This window comes from Perognathus longimembris, chromosome 4, assembly GCF_023159225.1.
Source record: "Perognathus longimembris pacificus isolate PPM17 chromosome 4, ASM2315922v1, whole genome shotgun sequence".
Lineage (NCBI taxonomy): Eukaryota > Metazoa > Chordata > Mammalia > Rodentia > Heteromyidae > Perognathus > Perognathus longimembris.
In genome coordinates, this window is record NC_063164.1 from 6364942 (window position 1) to 6380021 (window position 15080).

General features: G+C 38.7%; 1 protein-coding gene across 1 annotated transcript in view; it reads right to left on the minus strand.

Annotated features, from left to right (window-relative positions):
- Nucleotides 1-15080, minus strand: part of Psmd1 (proteasome 26S subunit, non-ATPase 1) — a 97419-nt gene that overhangs the window by 10647 nt on the left and 71692 nt on the right. Inside the window, exons 18-19 of the mRNA XM_048344543.1 lie at nucleotides 9009-9125; nucleotides 2040-2142 (exon numbers count right to left, since the gene is read on the minus strand). Coding sequence (XP_048200500.1) covers nucleotides 2040-2142; nucleotides 9009-9125 — 220 coding nt within the window. The remainder of the gene's footprint in view (nucleotides 1-2039; nucleotides 2143-9008; nucleotides 9126-15080) is intronic.

Genomic DNA, 15080 nt, shown 5'->3' on the forward strand with positions numbered 1-15080 from the left:
GAAGGATGCAAAAAAGTGTGATTCTAGCTGGGCACCCCACTCCTGTAATCCTAGATATTTAGAAGGCCAAGATCTGAGGAGCTCGGCTCAAAGTCAACCCAGGGAGGACAGTCTGTAAGACTGTTATCTCCAATTAAACATAGTTAAACATAGAAAGCCAGAAGTAGAGCTGTGGCTCAAGTGGAATCTTGAGCACAAATGATCAGGGACAGCACCTGACACCAAAAAAAAAAAAAAAAAATTTTTTAAATTAAACATTAGTCTATATTATACAGTGGCTCCTAGCGTGTGATTAAAAAGTAATTTCTTACCTATGTTTGCTTTTTCCACTCGAGGGTTTGAACTTCAGCACCTGAACTAGGTCACTTATTACTATTACCAGGAAAATTTTTGCTACTGATCCTTGATTAAACTAAACATTTTCTATGGAAGCACAATATGTTAATAATTTAAAAAAAAGAAATCAGAGTTAATTCTATTAATCAGAAGTTTGGATTGGCTGAGGGTAGTGGCACATGCCTATAATCCTAGCACTTGAAGGGTGAGCCAGGAAGATCACAAATTCAAAGTCAGGCTGGGATAAATAATACATAAGGAATTGGAGGCCTGCATAGATTAGATATTAAGACCTTATCTCAGAAACAAAAGCCTTGTGCCAGTGGCTCATGCCTGTAATCCTAGCTATTCAGGAGGCTAAGATTTGAGGATTACTGCTCAAAGTCAGCCCAGGCAGAAAAGTCCAGAGACTCTGATCTCCAATAAACCAGTCAGAAAAAGCCACTCAGAAGTGAGCTGTGGCTCAAGTGGTAGAGTGCTAGCCTTAAGCACAAAAGGCTCAGGGACAGCACCCAGGCCCTGAGTTTAAGCCCCAGGACTAGGGGGAAAAAATAATAAAGCCTTTAGGAACCAGTCAGTTAAAGCAAAAGTTGGCTGGGAGAACTGAGGACCAAAGTGAACTGAAAAGTCCATGCCTTATTTAAACAGGGTATTACTATAGGCCCAGGATCACTAGATCCTTTATTTTTTAAAGACATGGTCTTGCTATATAGCCCAGGATGGCCTGGAATTCACTATCCTCCTGCTTCAACTTCCCAAGCTCTGTAACAGGTGTCAACAGGCATGTGCTATCATACCCAGGTAATAACAAACCTGAAGTCTTTGAATTTTCTTCCTGAAGAGACCAAATCTCTTAAGTTCTCATAAATTTGAGATGTTAGTCCTCATTTTCAAATTAGCGAGAGAGAGACAGAGAGAGAGAGAGAGAGAGAGAGAACTAAAAAGATTATATTCTACATGACTAGGACATAATAAGAATAAGAATCACACATAAGAATGTTAAAGTAAATTAAATATATGTTCCCTCTTTCCCTCTTACCTCATTGAGATGTTACCAATAAAGTTAAGGAATATAACAAATGGATCCTAATGTAATCTACTAAAAGATACCATTCTCTCATTGAAAGAGGTCATAATGTACTGACCAAATGACTTCTGGAGCCAGATGGCATGCTCAAAACCCACAGTTAGAAAATCAAACCCAGTACAAACTCAAAACAGAAACAAGAAAACGTGCTGGGAATATGGCCTAGTGGTAAAGTGCTCGCCTCATATACATGAAGCCCTGGGTTCGATTCCTCAGCACCACATATATAGAAAAAAGCCGGAAGTGGCGCTGTGGCTCAAGAGGTAGAGTGCTAGCCTTGAGCAAAGAGAAGCCAGGGACAGTGCTCAGGCCCTGAGTCCAAGGCCCAGGACTGGCAACAAAAAAAAAGCAAAGAAACAAGAAAACAATAAAGGGGCTGGGAATATGGCCTAATGGCAAGAGTGCTTGCTTCGTATACATGAAGCCCTGGTTTGAATCCTCAACACCACGTATATAGAAATATAGCTGCAGCTAGGAATATGTACATAAATGTTCTTGAGAAGTAATCTACTTCAGAGTCAATTTCTACTATGGCACATAATTACAATACTAGATTAGTTATCTATTAGGTTTGGTTAAATAAATAAGTACACCTGGAAAATGACAAAACTTTTACCTGCATCCAGTATGCCCTGGGCCAGAATAGCGCCAAACTTGGCCATGACATCATCATGTTTATCGTTGATGACTTTGGAATATAGCTGTCTAAACTGATTCACCTGAAGGAGCAAGAAAAAGAATCATGGGATAACTCTATTCATTTGTGGTATCATTTTAGTGTACTGGATAAGTTGCTCAAACGGTAAATGAGATTTAGTTCTGAATTTCACAACATTTAGAAAAGAGGGAGATGGACCAGACATGAACAGTTCTGGGTTTAACATCATGAGTATTATTACGACTTTCTGGTTGGTCTGTTTTCAATCATCACCTACAAGGGCTCAAGGAACACTGAATACAATTTCATTCTACACTACTGTTAGCTGTCTACTGCTCTGACTGTACTCAGCATTACAGCTATGCTGCTTACCATCAACCTGGCATATTTCCAACAGTTCTACTTTCCTTCAGTTCCACCTTAACCTACCCTTCCCTGAGCTGTGTGAGGTTAGTGTGCTCACAAATATACTAAAGGTTTTCATTATGAACACACACTAATTTCCTGTAGAGTTGAGACTCTTATCTAAAGGAACATACCAAAACACTCACACTTAGGGTGAGATTTCCAGCAACTTTTGTTCCCTTCTTTATTCTTTTCTGTAGCTTTTGAAATGCTATTACTTTCATAATAAAAATGTTCATAAAGTATGTTTTTGATAAAGTGGTTCCTTTAAATCCAAGGCAACAAGGGAACTATTTTATGCTTCTTCCATGTCTTACACTTTGCTTTCCCAACAGTGCTTTTCAAATGGTAGGCACCCAAGAAGTCTGCTTGTTCAAGAAGCACATGATCATGGAGCTCCCCAAATCTGCCAAAAGCAGAAAATACCACATTTGAGTTTCCTGATATAGTGACTTCATCTACAGTATGTATTTTTTCAGAATCTCTTCCCTTTTTCCTTTGCCTTGGTCTGAGGGGTCCATGGGGCAGAGTAATAGATTCAGACAATCCTACCTTATGTTTATCATTGCTTTTACAAGTCTCTAGAGTAAATTACTGTCTTTTCTTGGCCTTTTCTTCTTTTTGTTCCCCAAGCAGGTCTTGAACTCTTGAGCCCAAATGATCCTCTTATCTTGACTTCCTGAGTAACTGGGACTCTATACATGTGCTACTGTGTCTGTCTAGTTACTAGCTTTTCTGAACCTTAGTTTCATCATTTCTACCTTTCTTACCTATTGTAAGAATTGCTTGAGATAGCATATATGTTGTGATATGTACAAGGCATCTCATCCTTCAATAAACATAGCTGTCTTACCATATGAGGACAAAATCCCACTGTCCTTCCTGACTATTAATTCTGCAACCTAAATGCTGCTAACAAAATATTGTTCTTAAGGATGCTTCTCATTTTTTATTCACAGGCAACGATAGATTATAGTGGGGGAAAATAATGAGATGTTACTGCTAAGAAAATAACCATTTATAAGTCACATCTCTAGGTCTTACTTTAACTATAAAACCCAGAATGATTAAAACATTATTAAATTCCCTTTTAGTTTAAAAAAATCCTAACATTTTATGTTTTACTCTGGTTCAACAGGTCAAATTCCTTTGATCTGGAACTTATTTTAGATGGACACTTACATTACCTTATATAGGATGGAAATTTATGTGCTAAAGGTTTATGAAACATTTCATGAACTTATAAAAATAATGCACAGGGCAAAGTACTGTATGTAAGTTACAGAAGAGAGTTTATGTGCTCAAAAAATAGGAAAGCATTCAGTGAAATCGAAAATAGGTCTTTAAAAGTCAATATAAAAATAAAACAGGCTTATCCAATTAATAGTAAAAAGCTAGTTTAAAACGTTTTATTAGTTTATATTAGTTATATGTGTGTGGATTTCATTGTTATATATTCCACATTTGTTTACACTGTACTCCAATCCATTTCATCCCTCAATTATGTTCTCTGCCCCATTCCGTCCTCCCTTCCCCTGCCCCAAATAGCATCTCCAACAGGTTTCCTGGTTTTATTTTCATAATTGCAAATACTCTCTCCTGACAGTATTTGACTTCCCCTCCTAGCCCAGTCTGTTCCAACTGGTCTTCACCCACTTACAGAGTCTATCTCCTGCCACCTCTATTGATTAACAGCCTTTACTGAGTTTCTTCTCTATGCTGCTCTCTCCTATATGAAACATTTCCTTGAATTTTTATTTTTGTACATTAAGACTGTGTTTGAAGTTCAGAAGACAACTTGGAGATCACCTGGTTTACTCCCTCTATTTTCAGATGGGAAGAATGACATAAACAGTGGAAACAATCATTGGCAAGTGGTTTTTCTAGAACAGACCAAAGGCCAGAAGACCTTAGGCAAGAGGAACATCAGATCTTTTTTACAAAAAAATATTCTATCTTTACAATATAAAATACTTACTATGTACATGTTCAAATTAATTAAATATAGGTTTAATTTAACAACTATTGGGTCATCACAGACAGTGGTAATTAGGGTGAGGATTACAACTTTCTTACTGTCACTGTATCTCCCCCCTAGCAAAAAGTAGAATTCATACATGAAGATACATTTAATGCCTCATTTTATATTATGATAAACTTAGGAAAGGCAATGAAAATTTTAGGTTACTCTGTGTTCTATATTTTCCATTATGTATAAATATCTAAAATCTATCTTTTCTAAAATCCTGTATTTTCAATATTCATTCACCATGTTCTAATTTTTTTTAAAATTTTTATTGTCAAACTGATATACAGAGAGGTTACAGTTTCATACGTTAGGCACTGGATAGATTTCTTGTACTGTTTGTTACCTCCTCCCTCATTCTCCCCTCCCCCATGTTCTAATTTTTATGCCTTGTATTGAAAAAAACTTTTAGATGTCAGGCAGAAAGGAACAAAATTCTTTGGGATCATTTTTGCTGGTACTTATCATGTGAGTTAACTCCTTTCTACCTTTTTCTGTCTTGATTACAGAAATGAAGCTGCATATCAAGGATCTATCTGAGGGCTGGGAATATGGTAGAGTGCTTGCCTAGCATGCACGAAGCCCTGGGTTGGGTTTGATTCCTCAGCACCACATATATGGAAAGGGCCAGAAGTGGCGCTGTGGCTCAAGACTAGCTCTGAGCAAAAACAAGCCAGGGACAGACTGAGTCCAAGCCCCAGGACTGACAAAAAAGAAAAAACATACACACACACAAAAGGGGAAGACTTGGATTTTTAAGAAAAACTAGTGCTGAGGACCTATAAAAGGATGCTATTCTATAAACATGACCCTAAAGGTCTTTCTAATTGGGCTTTTAACAATCCAGGGGTTTATGTATGTTGGTCTATGTTTATGATTTGAACTAACAGAAACAAAGCAAAGATGTATTAGAGTTTCTTCAACTAAGACCACAATATATAGAGCACAAAATGGCATGGAGCTGCACTTAATATTACACAAAAACATTTCCTTTGGAAATTTCCACAATGAATCTCACAAAACATCTAGTTTCTCTTTTTGGATTTTTTTTTTTTTTTCCTCAAGGCTGGCACTCTACCTCTTGAGTCACAGTGCCACTTCTGGCTTTTTCTGTTTACGTGGTGCTGAGGAATGGAACTCAGCCCAGGGCTTCGTGCATGCTAGGCAAGCACTCTACTGCTAAACTACATTCCCAGATTCTTTTGAGGGAGGATTACAATTTTTGATGGAATTAAGTGTCTTTTCTGTGCTTTGGAAATGTAAATAAATGTATGGGGTAGGACTCTCCATAAATCAGCAAAGAATTTACATTTCTTCAGAAATAGAGACACTGTCAATAAATACGCTTTTGTATTCACTGTGAAAACAACCACAACTGCACACTTAGGTTTATATCAATGGCAAAGGCTACACTACAGGTTCATTTCAACACTCTTTTCTTTTCCTTTCTGAATGCTAATTGAGTTTTGAACTCAGCATTTTGTGCTAAGTAAGCACTCTATCACCTGAGCCTTACTCTTAGCCCTCATTTCAAAACTGTTAATTAATCTCAATATTCTGATATAACCTGAAGATGGGAGTATAACTCTATCTATTCACCCAGCTATGGCTTTCATCAACAATGTAACTTGGAGTTATTAAAAATGTTAAATTATATGAACTGCTGTACATTTTCATTATTTCTAAATATAAATCATTTTAGGGTTGAACTTTTTTCCCCTTCAAACTATATGATTTGTTTTACCTTATCCCCAAAGGATTCAAAGATGGTAGAGAAGGGTAAAACATTTTATCTTGTTGATAATGTAAATAACGTGTACATGAGACCAATGTGAAAAAAATATCAACACATCTGACTGTTCAAGGAGGTACATTCCTACACTTGCTTCTTTAATGACATTATTCAGTTGGATAAGCTCCAAAAGCTCAGTACAAGATCAAAAGCAGAAATAAAAGCTACTCATGATAGCTGCTATATTTCAAAATGTTTGAAAGATGTTTATGCTTTAGAAGTTTTTTAAATAATACACCATAAAATCAGGATAAAAAGTCAAATGATAGTAACTGCTTAGAAGCTAAACTTAAATGAAATTCTATACTTTTGCTGAAAATGAGGGTGTTCTATATCTGCTTGATAAAGAAGAATTGAATGTAACATTAATATTTGACTACCAACTTTTTTTTTTTTTTTGCCAGTCCTGGGGCTTGAACTCAGGGCCTGAGCACTGTCCCTGGCTTCTTTTTGCTCAAGGCTAGCACTCTACCACTTGAGCCACAGTGCCACTTCTGGTTTTTTCTGTATATATATGGTGCTGAATAATCAAACCCAGGGCTTCATGAATGCAAGGCAAGCACTCTACCACTAGGCCACATTCCCAGGCCCTACTTTTTCTTTAACCTAAAAAACTGCTTCTTGGGCTGGGGATATGGCCTAGTGGCGAGAGAGCTTGCCTCGTATACATGAGGCCCTGGGTTTGATTCCCCAGCACCACATATACAGAAAACGGCCAGAAGTGGCGCTGTGGCTCAAGTGGCAGAGTGCTAGCCTTGAGCAAAAAGGAAGCCAGGGACAGTGCTCAGGCCCTGAGTCCAAAGCCCAGGACTGGCCAAAAGCAAAAACAAAAACAAAAAACTGGTTCTTACATATATAAACAGAACTAATACAAGGCTGCTAAGAGCTCTAAGTTTAAGAATTTGAAGAAATAATCCTATTTAATATATAAAGCATAATTTTAGTATATGTAGATTTACATATATACACATACATGTGACAGTCTGAGGTATATACACAGAAAAACCAAGACAGGAAGAGGAATGGGCCCCCCCCCTTTTTTTTTCGTTTTTGCCAGTCCTGGGCCTTGGGCTCAGGACCTGAGCACTATCCCTGGCTTCTTTTTGCTCAAGGCTAGCACTCTGCCACTTGAGCCACAGTGCCACTTCTGGCCGTTTTCTATATATGTGGTGCTGAGGAACTGAACCCAGAGCTTCATGTATATGAGGCAAGCACTCTTGCCACTAGGCCATATTCTCAGCCCCCTTTTGTTTTCCCAGCTGAATGCAAAACTTTGGTTGATATGCAAAGATGACATTAAGTCCCAAACATTAACATGGGGCCTGAGAGATTGACACGAATAAAATTTAAAACACAAGTCTCAAAACCTGTTAAGAAGACACCTAGAGCTGGGAATATGCCCTAGTGGTAAAGTGCTTGCCTCATATACATGAAGCCCTGGGTTGGATTCCTCAGCACCACATATATAGAAAAAGCTGGAAGTGGCACTGTGGTTCAAGAGGTAGAGTGCTACTAGCCTTGAGCAAAAAGAAGCCAGGGACAGTGCTCAGGCCCTGAGTTTAAGCCCCAGAACTGGCAACAAAAATAAAACCAAACAAAAGAAGACACCTAGAGGGGGGAAGAGGATATTTGGGGAGAGTTGGGATTGTCTTTTCCCATCACTTCAAGTCTAAGAAAGGGCTCCAGAAAGATCATATACAGCACCCAATATGATCAGGAATTACTGTGCACTGACATCTGACATGAAGTGAGACATCAGCTATCACTGAGACACTAGCACTGAAAGCCTATTTATTATTCCTACCCCCAAAGGCAGCAAAATATTCAAGAGCATTTCTGTGGGGGGCTGGGGATATAGCCTAGTGGCAAGAGTGCCTGCCTCGGATACACGAGGCCCTAGGTTCGATTCCCCAGCACCACATATGCAGAAAACGGCCAGAAGCGGCGCTGTGGCTCAAGTGGCAGAGTGCTAGCCTTGAGCGGGAAGAAGCCAGGGACAGTGCTCAGGCCCTGAGTCCAAGGCCCAGGACTGGCCAAAAAAAAAAAAAAAGAAAGAAATATACTCATTACCTAACTTATATAACTGTCAACTCCTCTGTAAATCACCTTTACAATAACAATAAAACAAAAAAGAAAAACACTTGATTTAAAAAAAAAAAAAAGAGCATTACTGTGGTATGGATGTGAGTCAAGTGTGAAAGAAAGCTGTCCTGAGAGATTTGAACTCTGCCCAAGATGATCACCAGTGGAGCAGAGACATTCCAATACAGAATGTGGATATACTTCTGAAAATTTAAGTTGTACTATATAGCAACTAAAAGACTCTTTATTGCCTCAGAAGGATGGATCAAAAAGTCAAGGATGATTTGAATTTACACCCTATACCAGAGTACCAAGTCATTCCCACTAAAAAAGCTTTAGAGAACATTGAGAGGCAATAAGGTTCAAGATTTTGTCATGAGTTCTACGTTTACAATGATTACTATCCACTTAAATTAACACAGTGTATAAATCCATGAATCATGCATTTAAGCAATACTCTACATTTACACGTTTCCTGTTCTCTGTGCCTAAAATCGTACTCTTTATTTCCTGTGACTTCAGTGTTCAGTATATTTCAAGTAAAAATACCCTCTAAAGAAGGCAAATCAGTGAAGGGAATTCTGAGCCAGTTTTCTCACAGGGAACTGTTTTGTTTGCTTACCTTGGGACAGGTGATTTCGGTCTGCTGGATCATGATGAGAGCCGAAGCTATGAGTGCACCCTGCCTCACGTAGTTCACAGGGTCATTTGTCATTGGTTCTAGCAAATTAATTGCTTCCTGAAAGTAGTAACAAAAACAACAACAAAAGCTTTATTTTCATCTAACAGTATAGTAACGAGCTAATTTACTTCTTGGGAGTACAAAAGTTTAGAAATGTATTGTAAGTGAAAGGCAATGAGTATGGTAGAACTGGAGTGCTCCTGTCTTCAGGTAAAAGAGGTTATACAGAAATTATGGAAGGCCAGGTGCCAATTGTCACTGGTACTTTTAATCCTTGCTACTTAGGAGGCTGAGTTCTGAGGATTATAATTCAAAGCCAGCCCAGCAGGGAAGTCTGTGAGACTCTTATCTACAATTAATCACAAAAATAAGCTGAAGTGGAGTTGTGGCTGAAGTGGTAGAGCACTAGTCTTGAGCAAAAAAAAAAACAAAAAACAAACAAACAAAAAAAAAACAAAAAACCTCAGAGACAGCTAGCTCCTAGGCCCTGAGTTCAAGACCCAGGACCAGCACCAAAAAACAAACTAAACAAACCCACCTGCCCTCCCACCCAAAATAAGATAGATTCTACTTAATGGGAAACAAATTAATAGACCAGCATGTATTTAATTGTTGCAAGTAAAGAACACTATGCAGTGGGGTTTTCTAAACTCTGTTATTTCTCCAATACAGCAGCTTTATTTAAAAAAAAAAAAAAAAAAAGGGCTGGGGATATGGCCTAGTGGCAAGAGAGCTTGCCTCGTATACATGAGGCCCTGGGTTCGATTCCCCAGCACCACATATACAGAAAACGGCCAGAAGTGGCGCTGTGGCTCAAGTGGCAGAATGCTAGCCTTGAGCAAAAAGGAAGCCAGGGACAGTGCTCAGGCCCTGAGTCCAAGGCCCAGGACTGGCCAAAAAAAAAAAAAAACCAGGATTCCTCAATTAAATAAGAGCAATATATTTATTGCCCATCTGGTTGACTCAAAATGTACACAAGTATAGGGATTTAAGTATCATAACAAAAGCTCTAGGTACGTTGCAACAAACAAAACAAAATATGCACACTGTCCTAGCATCTGTTCAGTGCCTCCATACAATTTTGTGACACCTCACAGACTTTTGGCAAGTATCAACTACCACTTTTCAATAAGAAAATACCTATGAGGACCAGAAAAAATGGATTTACAGTATTACCACACTTATTTCTAGATCCAGTAGATTATTTACTATGTATCCTTCACTCTAGGAACCAAGAAAATACTACATTGAATCCTTTTCTTTTGGGGGCAGCAGGAGATGACTTTAGATTTCACATGTGGACTTAAAATACTTTTTAAAATTAGAGTTATTAACAGTGATACACACCAGATATGTATATTCTATCTCTTCAGTGAAAAGTGTGATGATATCGTACAGAGGAATAGGTTTTCAAACAGTTATTCGTATTTTGATTTTTTTAGCAATGGGGATGGAGTCCACTGCTTAGCACATCTTAGACATTTCTACCAGTACATCATTGAACTAGACTCCACTCTTCTGATTTTGTTTTGGGACAAGGTCTGGATAAGTTGCCTAGGCTGGTCTTGAACTTGCAATCCTTAGGCCTGGGTTTCCTGAATAGCTAGGATTACAGGCATATACCACCAAACACAGTGTAAACATATACTGCTATTCTTTATGAAGCAGTTATGACAAAACAGGTATCTATTGATACCTAGGTCTTACAAAATTATCTAGAAATAAAGCAGACTTGTTTAAGTCTAAGCAATAAACATTTTTCATTGGATTAACTTGTCAGATGCTGTGTCTCAGAGAACATTTGCTCCTAGATATTATATTAAGTGTAGAATAATCTGGAAAGAAAAGAAAATCTAATTTGTATTTAATGTATGAGGTCTGACATAAATGTCAATTAAAGACAGAAGAGAAAAAAATGGCAAGTAAAACGTCCAAAAATATTTTTCCCTTGTATACAGAAGATATATTGTAGGGGAAAAAAATAAAGGCCAGTTTCTACAAAGTGCAATGACCTCTATAATAAAACAAAAGATACATTCTTGGTTGTTGTTTTTTTTTGCCAGTCCTGGGGCTTGGACTCAGGGCCTGAGCACTGTCCCTGGCTTCTTTTTGCTCAAGGATAGCACTCTGCCACTTGAGCCACAGTACCACTTCTGGCCGTTTTCTGTATATGTGGTGCTGGGGAATTGAACCCAAGGCTTCATCTATGGGAGGCGAGCACTCTTGCCACTAGGCCATATTCCCAGCCCAGAAGATACATTCTTATATGTCAGAAACTCCTCCAAAAAATTGTCAGGAAGATATGTAGTTGTAGCAGTGATCATGTTGTTTAGACAGTAGCTAAACAGTCAAACATGTCAGGTGGTAATGAAGACAGCGCAGAGACGCACAGGATAAAATATCTTTATAATTTTTTATACAATCCTTGCCAATATACTAAAAAAATCTATTTGATTCATAACTTGAGTAATATGTGACTAGATAAAGTTACTAGGTCACTTCACATTGATAAAAGGAATAATCCACCAAGAGGATATAACAATTGTAAACACATATACACCAAATGTTGGGACTTGCAGCTTCATAAAACAAACACTACTGGACATAAAAACACAGGTAGACATCAAAACAACAATAGTGAATGACTTCAGTATCTCACCCTCACCAGAAGATAGGTCATTTTGATTTTAAAAAAATTAATAAATGAGAATTAGTGGGATGCTAGGGGCTCATGCCTTATAATCCTCACTACTGAGGAGGCTGAGATCTGAAGTCCATGATATGATTCAAAGCCAAACTGGGCAAACTCTGAGAGACCCTTAATCTCCAACTAAACAGCAAAAAGCTGGAAGCAGAGGTGTGAATCAAGTGGTCAAGTGCCAGCCTTGAGGTTTTGGAAAAGCTGAGATCACAAGGTTCTGAGTCTTAGGCCCCAATATACACACAGACACCACCACCATTACCACCACCAACTACTTCACAATTAAATGATACCACAGATCAAATGTACTTTACAGACATCTACAGAATATTCCATGCAACAGCACAGAATATACTTTCTTCTCAGCAGCCCACAGAACCTTCTCCAAAATAAATCCTAGTTGAGGACATAAATCAAGTCTTTACAAACACAGGAAAATTGAAGTACTTTCCTTTATCAGACCACAATGGAATAAAAGTAGAAATTAACAACAAAAGATATTACAGAAAATATAAAAACACATGAAGACTAAAGAGTATACATCTGAATGAGCAGTAGTCATGGAATAAACAAGTGCTAAATCAAAAAATCTTAGAATAAAATAAAAACACACAACTCACCAGAACATTTGTTGTTAAGGGCCTACATTATAAAACCAGAAAGAGCTCAAATAAACATGCCCAAATAAATAACCAAATGATTCTCCTTAAGCTGTTAGATAAGCAAACCCCATACCAGAAGGTGAAAAGAAGCGATAAAAATCAGGGCAACAAATTAACGGAGACAAAAAGAAACAACAAAGAATAATGAAAGAAAGAGTTCATTCTTTCAAAAGATAACAAGATTGATAAGCCATTAGCCAAACAAACCAAAAGAAGGAGACCTAAATTCATAAAAACCAGGAATGAACAGGGCACCAGTGGCTCACACCTGTAATCCTAGCTATACTCTGGAGGCTGAGATCTAAGGATCATGGTGTGAAGCCAGCCCAGGCAGAAAAGTCCATGAAACTTTATCTCCAATAAACCAGTCAGAAAAAGCTGTGGAAGTGAAGCTGTGTACAAGTAGCAGAGCACTAGCCTTGAGCACAAAGAGGCTCAGGGACAGCATCTAGACCCTAAGTTCAAGATCCAGAACCAGCAAAAAAAACAAAAACAAAAAAACAAAACAAACAAACAAACAAAAACTAGGAATGAAAAGGGAATAGCATAACAAATGCCAATGAAATTCAGAGGACCATTAGGGAATATTTCAAAAAAATTTTGTTCATTATGTTATAAGAAACTGGAAACTACAGAGGAAATGGATAAATTTCTAGAGCCATCTGACCTACCAAACCCGAGAAAATATACACAGATCTACAATAATCAACAAGATTGAAGCAGTAATAGAGACTCCCAAAGAAAAGTCCAGGATCAGACAGATTTACTGCTGAACTCTACCAGACATTCAAGGAAGAATCAACACTGATGCTACTGAAACTATTCCATAAAACAGAAAAGGAAAGAATGCTACAAAACTCATTCTATAAAGCCAGTATTACCAGAATACCCAAACTGGATAATGACACAACAGAAAAAGAGAATTCCAAACTAAATATACCTGATGATCACTATCTTAATAAAGTACTTACAATTCAAATTCAACAACACATTAAAATAGTCATGCACCATGATCAAGTTGTTTTTATTCCAGGGATATGGAAGTGTTTCACACAAACTTGTATGTGTACTATCAAATATAAACAGAATAAAGGACAAGAATCACATGATCATCTTAGTTGCAGAAAAGGCTTTGGGTAAAATCCAACATCCCTTCCTGATAAAAACCATGAACAAACTAGAAACTTAACATAATAAAAACTATGTATAACAAATTTACACCCAACATCCTATTAAATGGAGGAAAAATTCCCTTTAAAGTCAGGAATGAGACAAGGGTGTCTACTCCCTTCCCTCTTATTTAATATTAAATTTAAATTTAAGAGAAAGAAAAGAGATTCAGATAGGAGAGGAAGAAGTCAAATGATCGATATGCAGATGATAGGATTCTAAACCTGAGAGAGTAGTGGTCTGGCTGCAGCGGCAGCCTACAGTCTGAGAAGTTTAAGTCTTACAAACACAGCCACAGGAGTGCGCACCAGCACTGCCACATTCAGACAACGCTTCACTGTGAGGTTACTACAGGACTCTGCCGGGACTCTTCTGACGCTGGGGGACAGTGAGTGTCCCCTCGTAGCCCCCACCACAGCAGTGCCAGGAATAGCTCCCGGCCAGGCCTCAACAAACTTGTCCATGCCAGGGAGGGCACCCTATGGAGCCCCAACAACCAGCCAGCTCTGCTCCCATGTGTCTCTGCAAGAGGGAGCCTAACCGAGCCCTGACAGCCTGCTAATACCCTTCTGTACGGGCCACGGAAGGTGCAGCAGCTGCCAGTGTCCACAAAAACAGTGATAAGGGCCAAAGAAATTGTGTGCCAGGGCATAGGTGGTGGGTGAAGGAGCTCCCCAAGCCAGCAGGAAAAAGGGCTAGGGATCTGATCCCCATCATGCCACAGACCAACCTACCCCAATCAAAAGGGCTGAGAATCTCTGCGCCAGCCCCTGTAACTGCCTCCCTTTGTCCCCTTGCCACCTTGCACCAACTATTAGGAAGAGGGCTGCAGAATACAGAGAACAGCAAAGCCAGAAAGACTCCAACTCACCTAAAATGGCACATGAACAGCTAGCTCTCCAGCATATTAAACAGATCTGTGTGTGCGTATATGTGTGTGTGTGTGTGTCAGTCCTGGTACTTGAGCTCAGGGCCTAAGCACTGTCCCTGACTTCTTTTTGCTCAAGGCTAGCACTCTACCTCTTGAGCCACAGCGCCACTTCCAGCTTTTTCTGTGTATGTGGTACTGAGGAATGGAACCCAGGTCTTCATACATGCTAGGTAGGCACTCTACCACTAAGCCATGTTCCCAGTCCTTCTCTTTCTTACTACTCTAGTTTTATACAGTCAGTCATCCCCTTATCCCCTTTTTCTTTTCTCCTTTTCTTTCCACTATAATCTAGGACTGCTTTTCCCCACTGACTCCCTTGCAAACTATTCCTTCTCTACTCTTTCCTTACCCTATCCATAAGACCTGAAGACTCCACCAAAAAATTCTTAGATCTGACCAACGCTCTCAGCAAAGTATCATGATACAAAATCCATACACAAAACTCAGCTTTTTAATGTAATAATAGGCCAAAAAACAAAGACAACAATCTCATTTACAATAACCTCAAAAAGATTAAATATCAGGAACCAAGTGAGAAAACAACCCTA